Raw genomic sequence first — 12,102 nt, 5'->3', positions numbered from 1 at the left:
AGCTCTTAAATGGATTTTCTTTTCATTTTGTATAGCGGTCACAAGAAAAATTACTAGCATTTGTCTTAATAAGTATACGCAATTAAACTCTTTCTGCGCTGCATGATTCGTCTGCGCCTCCATCTGTCTCGCTTTCCCCACTTCTACAGTTGGGACAGTTCTTTCTTGCATGTGTTTGGCTTCTAAGAAATCTTAAAGATTATAACAATATTCCCATGTAAAAGTGAACAGGTTGTGCTACAATTTTCTGTAGACAAACGGAAATCATGTGGCTTTCATATCATCGGCATTTAACTGCCAACACACATCACCGCAGTGTAGCATTAACAGATTAAGAACAAGACAGACACAGGTATATAATATACAGGGATAACGTGGAGCTGGATAAAAGGTAAGGAGAAGGTGAGGAAACGAGGAGGCAGAGGCAGTGGGGGGAAAGATGATGATGGCAGAGACTAATGGCTTGTGTTCCCTCCTCTCCTCTCGTCTCCTCTGCTCTCTCTAGAGGAGCATTGTTACTCCATTGAGCAGCTGGCAGAGACCTTTCCCTGCATTGTGCAGCTTCAGTGCTATCCAACACAAAACCGCTAGAGATAGGCATTTCACATCATTAGGACTGTGTGCATTGCACCAATACATTCTCCTTTCAGATCACCCTTTCCTTTAACAGAGGAAAGAGACGGCCCTAATTGTGAATAACTGCCACGAGTGAACCCCTAAGAAAAAAGACAATATCTCTCAAAGGGTTGATCCTCATTCATTAAATGAATATACATACATTTCCCTTCAGTTTTTATGTCCCACGGGAAGAAGCATGGATCATATATGCTGTTTTTTTTCCCACTGTTTATGTCATCATTGCTGTAGCGTTTGGATCTTTCTTGTACATTTAAATGTTGCCCGAGGGTTTCTTGTTTCCACTTGCAGCACTATGGAGAAATAATTTAATCAGCAGACCATTGCATACTTGCATCATGCAGACAATACACCTCCTTGTTGCCAGTTTGGCACTGCTCCACATACTGAAAGAAGAGAAGCTTATAGTAACAAAAACAATGAAGAGGACTGCTAGCTCGCAAACATTTATTTAAATAATGTACCATTAAATTATGCCACAAAAAAAGAAGGAAACACATACTAAACACATAATGAGAAAACTGCACTGAACCGCTTCAATTTGACTCTTTTTCACTAACTTTTAAATTTCTTCAGAAACTGAATTTGTCCAAGGACATAAATAATTTGCAGGTTCTTGCTGTGCTTGCGTGGGTTTCTTCAGGTGCCCACAGTAACTTGGTGAGTCTAAATTGGCTGTGGGTTTGGACGTGAACATTAGTAGTTGTCTGTCTCTCTTCGTTACCCTGTTATGCACCAACAACCTGTCCAGGATCTACCCCACCGATAACCCCAGTGTCAGCTGGGAAAGGCTGCAACCTCCCACAACTCCAGTAGTGGACACAGACCTCTTCTTGGTTCATTAGCTGAATTTCCAAAAAAACACACACAAAATAAAACCCCAATCCAAATTCTTCACGTTATAAGCCTGCTTTATACGTCTACAATAAGCCCTGGCTCCAAAAATAGCAGTGCTGCAAGAGGCTCATCTATAATTAAAACAATAGCTCAGCAATCTACATTGGTATTGATTAAGTGATCAGATTGCAGGGGAGGAATAGAAGAATAACGTAACTAAAGCAATTTAAGACAAAAATGTCTTGATGTACTGATTTAAGTTTAAATGTCAAAAGCTGGAAGTGAAAAAAATGTGTCTCAAAGTGACGAAGAGACACACTCCAAATCCTAAATCAGTCGCCTTCCTGTTACAAGTGGCACCTCAAATCCCCCAAATCACACATCGTGGGTGGAGTCAGACCATTACCACAGACACCAGTAACACTGGGGAAGACAGGAGGAGGTGACAGGTAGAGAGGAAGGAAAGCGACAAAAGGAAGAGGAAAGAAAGGAAGCAAAAGAGGAAAGAGCGGGCTAATATAGAGTTAGAAAAAAAAAGTAACGTCCTTCACTTTGGGTGTTCAGCAGAAGAAAATCCAGCAGCACTGTATTTGAAAGCCCCCGTGATGGAGCTACTGTTAATCTTCTATGTAACAAGTTGTGCACGACACACGCAAACGCACACAAAGTGCAATAAGCACACTAACAGAAGTGAGGATAATCCTCTGTACATCACCTCAGTATTACTGCTGACAGACACTGGCTCTGTGTGGGTCACGTGTGAGTGTTTATGTGTGTGACTGTGTGTCTCTGACAGTCGTGTGTAATCCCAGTGACTAACACTGCTGTCATCCTGCAGGCATTTGTATTCCCACATCAGGAAACTTAATGGCACAGAGAAGATCAAGCTTGAAGGTCAGCACAGCAACTCAACATTGTTTTAACCAAACATCGTGTTTTTTTCCAATCAGCGCAATCAACAGTTGTACTGGATACTTAAAAACAGAAATGAAGGCGTGAAACTTCAGCTCAAATTCCCAGTTTATTTTTTCACTATGTATGAAAGCTTTGTTGTTTTGAGCATGAGCCAATGGTCTTTTCAGATTATTACATATTACTGTTCGCTAATAACAGCCAACTTTGGAAAAGAAATGGTATGTAACTGAAAATTCATTGTGAAACCTTTGCACATTTTAATGCCTCGGTAATGGTTAATGATCAGTTGTTTCCAAGTGATTACACTGCATCTTTTCACATTTGGTGACTGATTGCAACTAGTTGTTGCTCAGAAGTTGAATGTGCCACAAGTTTGGATCTCAAGGTGGCTGCACAAGGTGCTTGGTGACAGGCAATCTGACTCCAAACAATCTTTTAGCACTAAGCAGCTGACTCAAAAATGTTGCTGAGTTTAAAGATTATATTCAAGGAGTCACAGTGGAATTAGGTCTTGAAAATACAAAGGAAAATGTCTAACAGCGGTTACACTGTGTTTTCTATACACCGAGAGCTGAATATAGGTAACAGAAAGCTATTTGTGGCTGGAGAGGAACATGAAAAAATCAATACTGAACTTCAGGACAACTACAAATGACCATTATGTGAATGCAGTCCCGATCAAAAGTTTAAGACCACTTGAAAATGGCAAAAAGTTATATTTTGCATGGTTGGATCTTAATAAGGTTCCACGTCAAGCTTCAACATGCAGCAAGAAGAAATGGGAGTGAGAAAAAAAAACTTCTTTTGAGCATGCAATTTATTGAAAACAACGCTTGAACTAAAACAGGCTCTTTTACAGCTGATCGAAAGTTTAAGACCACACCGCCTAAAAAAACAGTAAACCCCTAAAAAACGGAAATCAATGTTCCAAACATGAACTCAGTAATGAGTAGCTCCACCGTTACTGTTCATCACTTCAGAAACTCGTTGCAGCATGCTTGATGCAAGTGGGAACATCTCTCTAAAAGCTTAAGACAGCCACACGAAGGACATCTACTGCCTGGAACTGTTGTCCATTTTTGTAAACTTCCCTTGCCATCCATCCCCAAAGGTTCTCAGTTGGATTTAGATCAGGGGAACACGCACAATGGTCCAAAAGAGTGATGTTATTTTCCTGGAAGAAATCCCCTGTCCTGCAGGCATTGCGTACATTAGCATTGTCCTGTTGAAAAACCCAGTCGTTACCACACAGATCAGGGCCCTCAGTCAAGAGGAACGCTCTCTGCAACATCTGGACATAACAAACGGCCGTTTGATGCCCCTGCACCTCCTGAAGCTCCATTGTTCCACTGAAGGAAAAAGCACCCCTGACCATTATGGCGCCCCCTCCACTGTGGCACGTAGAAAACATCTCCGGCGGGATCTTCTTGTCATGCCAGTAAACATTAGGACCATCAAGGCTACATTTTCTCTCATCAGAGAATAAAACTTTCTTCCACCTTTCAGTGTCTCATGTTTGGTGCTCTCTTGCAGAGTCCAAACGGTCGGTTCTGTGGTGTTCAACGAGACGAGGCCTTTGAAGACGTTTTTAGTTTTTGAAGCCCTTCAGTCTAAGATGCCGTCTGATGGTTATGGGGCTGCAGTCAGGACCAGTAACGGCCTTAATTTGGGTCGAGGATCGTCCAGTGTCTTAACAGACACCCAATTGGATCCTCTGGCTCAGTGCTGGTGAAGTTTTTTGTCTCTTACACTTGACGTTTTTCTTCCATAACCCTCAGGATCACTTAAGAAATTCCAAATGACTGTCTTACTGCGTCCCACCTCAGCAGCAATGGCGAGACCCTGCTTATGCAGAACATCATAACAGTGTGACTACCTGACATAAAATGACAATGAATCTACATTTTTGCACACATTTGGTCTTAAATTTCGATCAGCTGTAAAACAGCCTGTTTCAGTTTAAGTATTGTTTTAAATAAATTACATGCTCAAAAAATGTTTTGTCCTACTCCCATTTATTCTTGTTGCACGTTGAAGCTCTACTTGGAACTTTGTGAAGATCCAATCATGCAAAATATGATTTTTTGCCATTTTTGATTGGGACTGTACTACAAATGCAAAATTGTAAAGGAAATAATAGATTTATACATACAGTAGTAGTTAAACATTGTTGTTAAACATTGTTAAGTTGGCTGAAATTTCTATATTCAAAAATATAAAAAAAATGTAAAAATGTTTACAACTGATAAATTGTAGGCTTTGTGTACTCATCGACAAGAACATTGGATACAAAGTCATTAGGATGACTTCACTTTAGTAAAGGGGTGATAAATGGTTACATGGAGATTGCAGAAGTGAAAATAATTCCTCTGTAGCCTGATCGCTGCTACTTATATCACCTGTCCACAGTCAAGTTGCCATATGGGTAATGTAGGCTTTCAGATCATTACAAAGTGATCTTATATATAAAATTAAAATAATAGGAACAAACAATATCATAGATAGGAGAGTGTACAATTCATGTGTAACTGTGAGTACGCAGTGAGTGTGTGCAACATAATCTTGTTTCCCCTTTTCTCAAAAGATGATAGAAGATTTTTACAATGATTTACAACATTTTGAGAACAGAATCAATTTTCTCCACTATCTTGTTACCGGTGCCATTAATTACAAACAATGAGTGCATAATAACACACACAACTGTAAATCTTATGCTCCTATTATCTCCTACAAATGCCACACAAAGCACGTCAAGTTTACTCTGAAATGAGATCTTACAAAATCATTATTGCAGTCATCATCATTATGAAGTTACTGCAGACATCGGCTGGTTCCGCAGTCTCACCTGGCAGTGAGTGTACATATGAAATGACTTCAAACACCCTAAAACAACATGACAGATGCCAACAATATTAATGCAGCAGGAAGACTTTTCAGACAAACACGCTCCATCTGCTGTACTTCAAATAAACACAGATCCATATCTGCTGCATCAGCTTGAACCAAATCTCTCTCTCTCTCTCTCTCTCTCTGTCACACACACACACACACACACACACACACACACACACACACACACACACACACACACACACACACACAGAACAGTTCAGTTTGGGGTATCGCTGTGCTGCGTTTGGCTACAGTGCCCAACATATTTAATATAAATAACAGAAGGAGACCTGCACACAGACACTCTCTTCCTCTCCTGGTGGAGGTCGTTATGAGTTCTTCTCCCATTGGCAGGAAGAGTGTTTGTGAAACAGACGAAGCACTGCTGGCCATCACCACAGGAATGGGACTAACACGGACCTCAGATGGACACACACACACACTGCTGACCAAAGCCCAGCATGGACAGAAGGTTTGATATAAAATTTCAGTCGAGAGTCACTAATGAGGTGTATAAGAGAGTCACGACACAGAGACACAATGGTGTTCTTCAACTGATTGTTTTAGATTAAGATACAGAGCAGCATGTAAGCCTGGTTAACTGATGATAATGTTATCTAATAAGAGACCAAATGCCAAGGCAGGGCTGGTCGAATATAAGCCAACATACTTTTGAACCATACTGATCACTGGTTAGTTGTGTATCAGCAGGATATTAGCAAACATGCCAAAGATGACTGGAAATTAGCCTGATCGGTTTAAAGTTATGGTTGCTCCAGTTTTCTCACCGTTATTTTAGCCTCTTCCTCTCTTAGATTTAGATCCCTCAGTACCTTCAGTGCCTTCATGTTCTGGCTACCTCCTCCAGCTTGAACCCCCCATACACAAGATCTGTATTACTTATTTTGCATTTTAATCGATTTGGCAGAGTTGCAGTTTAGAACTGACTCAACATCTGTGTCATCAACATCTGTGTCATCAACATTTTTACGGATCTTAGTTACTCTTTTAATCACAGTTTACAGTTAGTTAAAGTAAAATGAAATGCCCTTCTAGGAAATCAAAGAAAGACTCACTGCAATGTTTGTAGATTTTTAAACCACAAAACCAAATGTTATTTAATTTATCCCTGAAGTTTTGTAGCAGTTACTTAAGAATTTTATGATAAGCAGTTAAGCTTTGAAAGCTAACACTTGGGTAAAGTTAGTTGTTGTAGAAGTAGTGGGAACACGCTAATCATATACTACAGATCAATAGGAGGAAGCAGGCAGACTACTCCTTTAAAACCTCATGAGCTCTTTGGGCACTATCCATGGTGCTGATCCCACTTAATACCTCATACAAGACGTGAACAACCAAGAGGATATGCTCCGATGTAGGGCTACTCAATTAATCGAATTTTAATCACGATTACGATCTGGGCTTTCAACGATCATTAAAAATGACTGAGCCGATTATTAGCCCCTCCCTCGTGCTTTACTCTCGCGCTGCTCCGTGTGGCAAATCGAGCGCACCTCTCTGCCTTTCGAACACGTGTCACAACAAGAGGACCCGAGGGAAGCTCAGAAAGCTAAGCAGAAGTTATTTGGGGAGGAGAGTGACTGCCGTTGGTTGAAAAGAGAGGTAAAAAAAACTTCAGTGGTGTGGAAACATTATGGGTTCGCGGAGTCAGACGTGGATCAAGTAGACATAGTGTGTAAACTTTGCTACAGTGTCGTAGCTGCACCACAGAGCAACACTGCAAAGTTCACTAAACATAGATGTTTACATTTTTCATTTATTTTTTATATTGCAAACATTTGCACTGTTATCAGTATTTGCACACTATTTTATATTATTTTTTTGACAATCTTTAAAGTCATTATTCAATACATTGTTATTGTTAAATAAATATCGTCAAATAATCGAGATCTCAATTTCAGTGAAAATAATCGTGATTATCATTTTTGCCATAATCGAGCAGCCCTACTCCGATGTTCCCACTAGTTAGTTCCAGTGAGAAATAAATGAAGTGTCAGAAACAAACACAGCATTATCAGCACCATTACACATTCACTTCCACTAGTATATTAATGCCAGAGCACTGAAAACATACTACCTTTGAGTTTATTTTTAGATATCTTCAATAAATACTATGTGATATCCACATAATAACTTCACAGACTGACTGTTTGCTAAAAGTTGTGTTAATAAAGTGGTTAAACTTCAAACCAGAACTAAAGTTTGTAGGACCTGATTTGGATTTTACAACAGCTAGCCATCTTCCCAGTCATCAGTGGCAAACGGCATGGTTATCTGATCAGATTATGTGATTTATATGAGTTACTGCAAAGAGCTTATATTGAAAATCTAAGAGGCATTTTGATTTGACAGGAAAATCTGTCACTGACTAATAAGACTACCTCCAAGAACAGGTTGTACATATTTGCTTGTTAAGGAATCAACAAAGCAATCTCCTTCTTTTTTGCCCGCCATGCCACAGCTTTAACTAATCTACAGTGTGTGAGCTATGAGACGGATCTGCATTTTTCAACTTTGGTTACAAACAAGCTTGTGCCGTCTGAGCCTTTCTTTGTCCAGTAACAAGTCTGTGCACCTTAAACGAAACTTCATTTAGGACCTTCAATTAACCTCTTGAAATTAGAATTCATAATCCATTTATCATGCTTGTACGACCTTTGAGAATTCATAATCCATACATCACAGTTTTCAGAATGATGTATGGATTATATCCTTGCACGGCGTTCATAAGCTTCCAAGATATTTGCATACTGCAGCTGCTGCAGAACTTCATTACCTTCCGACAGTGCCTTCCCAGTCTTAATGTGTGGTTGCCCTGTTAGACTATGTTTAGACTAATATCAGCTTGGCCAGCAAACTGTTTGATGGAATATCTGGGCTATAAAGTCATTTAAATCCTAATTACTATGCAACATTTCAAGGTGATATTCTGGCTCTAACTCATATGTTCTCGCCCAAATTTTGCCCAAATCTCTATTGTGCTTGCTGACATTTGTCTGTTGTCTTGTTAATGGATTCAGTCCCTTTTCATATCAAGGTCATCACATAAAAAAAAGACATACACTGTACTCCCAACAGTTTATATGTTGACTAATGACTACATTTGCCCACTCACAAGTGTGACCTCCCTCTCATGTGCTCCCTGAACTCTAGCACAATGCCTGGTACTGACCTGACGATATCAAATCTTAATACTACTGAGTCAACTTACATATTTTGTAATCACTTCTATAGAGTTGTTGCATATACAGTGTTGTGAATAGATATTTGCCCTCTTCCCTATTTTTTTAGTTTTTTGCAAATTTGTCACACTTGTATGTTTTAGATCATCAAACATAATGCTAACTTAATACTATACAAAGATAACCAACGTAATTAAAAAATGCAGTTTTAAATATTTTTTTATTAAGGGGGAAAATGCTATCAAAACCTGCCTGCTCCTCTGAGAAAAAGTAATTGGCCCTTCTTGTTAAATCATGAATTAATTGTGATTAACTACTTTTTTTGGAAAGCTGAAAAACATGTTGATGATTTTTTTCTGTTCTCAAATTGCTCTTCTCTTAGGAGCTCTGGGTGGAGCCTGGGTGGAGTTCTCCCCCCCCCTCATTGTTTTTCTTACCATGCTACCTTCTTCTAACCTGTCTTCCCAATGTGATGTTTGTGCAATGTATGTATGGTTGAAAGGGGACCAATTTCACTGCAGGTAACATGTACGTGTATCATTGCAGCGACAAATAAAGGCTTGATCATCATCAAAAAAAGTCTGGACTAGAACCAGATTGAGATGCTTTAGTATGACCTTAAACATGCTTGAAAAAACCCTCCAATGTCACTGAGTTAAAACAAATCTGCAATGAATGTGAGGCAAAATTCCTCACAAGTGCACAGTGATACGAAAGACTCGCTGCCAGTGATCACAAATGCTTGATTGCAGTACTTTCTACCAAGGATGGCACAAACACAGGTTTAGGGGAGAATCATCTTTTCACACAGGGCCAGGTAGGAAGGATTTCTGTTTGACTCTAGCAAATATATTAAATCATTTATCAATAGGCTACAACTTGTTCATGTGGAAAACATACATACTCACAGCAGACTCTGTAAAGGTCTTCTAATCCGGTGTGTAATACACTGCTCATGCCCTTAATAACACATTTATGAACAAGCTCTCTGACTAATACCAAAATCAAACGCGCACACTCTCTCCCAGCAGACAGATTACTGATTCTCCTGATATTGTTTCGGCTCTGTGAAATAGTGTGTGATATCCTCAGGTCTCCCGGTATGGCAGCATCCCATTAGCCTATCAGCATTTATAACCTGGTTTCCAAGGTTACGGCCTTCTAAGTCACTTCCAGTAAAAAAAAATATTCAGGATGATGCTTGTTGGGAAACTCAGCCAGAGTCTGTATTAATTGTAACTTTATGAGGACAAATGTGTGTTAGACACAGGCATAATGGATATTCTGAGTGCTTCTCCCTTTAGGATGAACCATCAAAACTGTCGTGAGCGTTCAGATTTGAATAAGAAGTAAGGTTACTTTTAAATGTAGGATTTGTTTAGAGTCAAGGGCAGGGTTGGGCATCTTATTATATGTTTTAGTGTTATAATATATATCCACCGGTTATTTTTCTTCAGATTGCAGATACTTGATGAAGGTGTCACAATGTAGTGTCCTGATCAAAGCATTATAAAATATAAAGAATGGCTGTAGATTTCGAAGGTAAAAAATTATTTCATAGAAGTCTATGGGAAAATGATTCTCCTCTGCTCTGTGACTTTCCTGATGAGTGTACGGGCTCAGTCCCTAATTTCAAAATTGTGGTCATTATTACTGACTTATGTGAAATGCCCGATATCTCAAACTAATATAAAGAGGAGAAATCATTATGACGCCTAACCAGAACCGACTCTATGAGAACACACAGCACAGCTACTTACACAGACATTAAATGATACATGTGCTATTAGGATTAAAGGATAAAGAAGGGAATATATCAGCGAGGGCCTTCACAAGTGTAGATGTTCGGCAGTTAGTGAATTTCCAGTACAGTCTTTTGAATATTTGCATAATATGGAAATCGCTTATTGATATTATGCAAATATTCAAAAGACTGTACTACTTTTTTTATTGTTTCTTAGGAAGAATACAAAGCATGCTGTTACATGCTGAGAAGACGTCATTTTCCATTTACAAAGGCAGTGAAGTTTGGTTTCTCTGTCTTCTTTATACATTCTGCCCACACATACTGAATTCAGATTTTTGGGTTTTCCCACAGAGTCGGTAGAATTGTAGCTAGAGAGGGCAGCAACATGCTGATTCTGTGATCACTGCAAACATTCAGCCTTTACCAAAACCAAGATGAAGAATCAAGAATCAAGATTGGAAAAAATGACGTACCACCTTCTGCTTCAAGCCAGAACAGAACATTTCTATTTTTCAAATATTTTCTGAAAAATATTCCACACATTACAGTGAACATGTGAATAATAGACATGCAGAATCTCCAGCACTCACCGTCTGGTCTGAACTGGGCTACTATGGTGACGGTCTGTCCTGCATTTTTCAGAGCTGCGGCTGCCTGCTCGTGTGTTGCACTGGACAGGTCCACCCCATTCACCTATGAATACAGACACACACAATTAGCAGCTAAATATGCACTGACACGAGCAAATTGAAAACACTCACAAGTGCAGGTTTTGTTTTGATAGAACTCGCATACGATAATTCAAAATAATAGTAATTCTACAGGGACTGTCAGTGTCCCGACAGTCTGAGGATTAAATCTAGCGTGAATCTTATGTGAAGAAAATGAAACCACTATTTCATTTTAACGGGACACACACTACATCGCGAGAATGCACTCAGTCATCGGAGGGCGCCGGTTGACTGGTAATGCACGAAAAACAAAGAAAAGTTATGTGAAGCTTAACTCCACCTTCAGATTAACAAATCACTGCAAATAAGCATCTGGAACTGATTCCAATGGCTCTACTTTTTAAGGTACAACATCCTTACAAAGCAAATCTGTTGTGAAACATTAATATAAACAGAATTAGGAGTTATTCACGAACGCTGTGTTGTATTTCTCAGTTCATACCGACAGGATGCGGTCTCCCTTTCGAAGTTCCCCACAGAGATCAGCTGGACCTCCAGCAAGAATGAAGGAAATGAAGATCCCTTCTCCATCTTCCCCTCCAACAATGTTAAATCCGAGACCTGTAGATCCCCTCTGCAGCACCACCCGTCTGGGTTCCCTGACAGAAACACAAATCAAACAAAGACATCACATTACGGCAACTTATATTGGTATTCTCCTTGTTTAGGACACCAGTTAATCAGTTTTGTAATGTATGAATACATTTGATGAGTCAGTGACTACACACATTTTGAAATAATGTTGTACTTCATTATATGACGTTCTCTGAATGTGGAAAAATTTGTGGTGATAAATGTTTAGTCTCTGTGGGAGGAAACAGTGCTTAACCCGAAGATTACTTTCTGTTTTCACCAGCAGATGTCAGCATCGCACTTTGTGGCACAGCGTGAACAATGAGAGCCGGTCTAGCCTCTACGTCTCGTAAAAAGGACGAAAGAAAAGAATCCAAGTCAACACAAGCGAGTGATGAAGCAGCTGGATGAGTGGATGAAAAGCAAATAAAGTCGACCACAGCATGTGTAAAAACAAGATAACAAGAGCGCTTCGGCTTGGTTCATGTCTCTTCTAAAAACAGAACAGTTCTTTTGTGTGTATTTGGAATCAGACACATTCACAAATGTGGGCTGTTGACTAATTTTG

The 12,102-nt window shown here is 39.5% G+C and overlaps 1 protein-coding gene across 9 annotated transcripts in view; it reads right to left on the bottom strand.

The window, feature by feature from the left end:
- LOC146498875 (discs large homolog 1-like protein) overlaps positions 1-12,102 on the bottom strand; it is a 122,101-nt gene that overhangs the window by 29,476 nt on the left and 80,523 nt on the right. For all 9 annotated transcript variants that reach the window (XR_014870210.1, XM_085138017.1, XM_085138019.1 and 6 more), the window contains 2 exons: positions 11,404-11,560; positions 10,821-10,923 (listed from right to left, as the gene is read on the bottom strand). Coding sequence is in view for 8 of the 9 variants with exons in the window: in XM_085138017.1 (XP_084994143.1) it covers positions 10,821-10,923; positions 11,404-11,560 (260 nt within the window). In the remaining variant the exon portion in view is untranslated. The remainder of the gene's footprint in view (positions 1-10,820; positions 10,924-11,403; positions 11,561-12,102) is intronic.

Source organism: Neolamprologus multifasciatus, chromosome 17 (assembly GCF_963576455.1).
Source record: "Neolamprologus multifasciatus chromosome 17, fNeoMul1.2, whole genome shotgun sequence".
Taxonomy (NCBI): Eukaryota; Metazoa; Chordata; class Actinopteri; order Cichliformes; family Cichlidae; genus Neolamprologus; species Neolamprologus multifasciatus.
The sequence above is the reverse complement of the archived record's forward strand: the minus strand, read 5'-3'. Positions and strand labels throughout refer to the sequence as shown.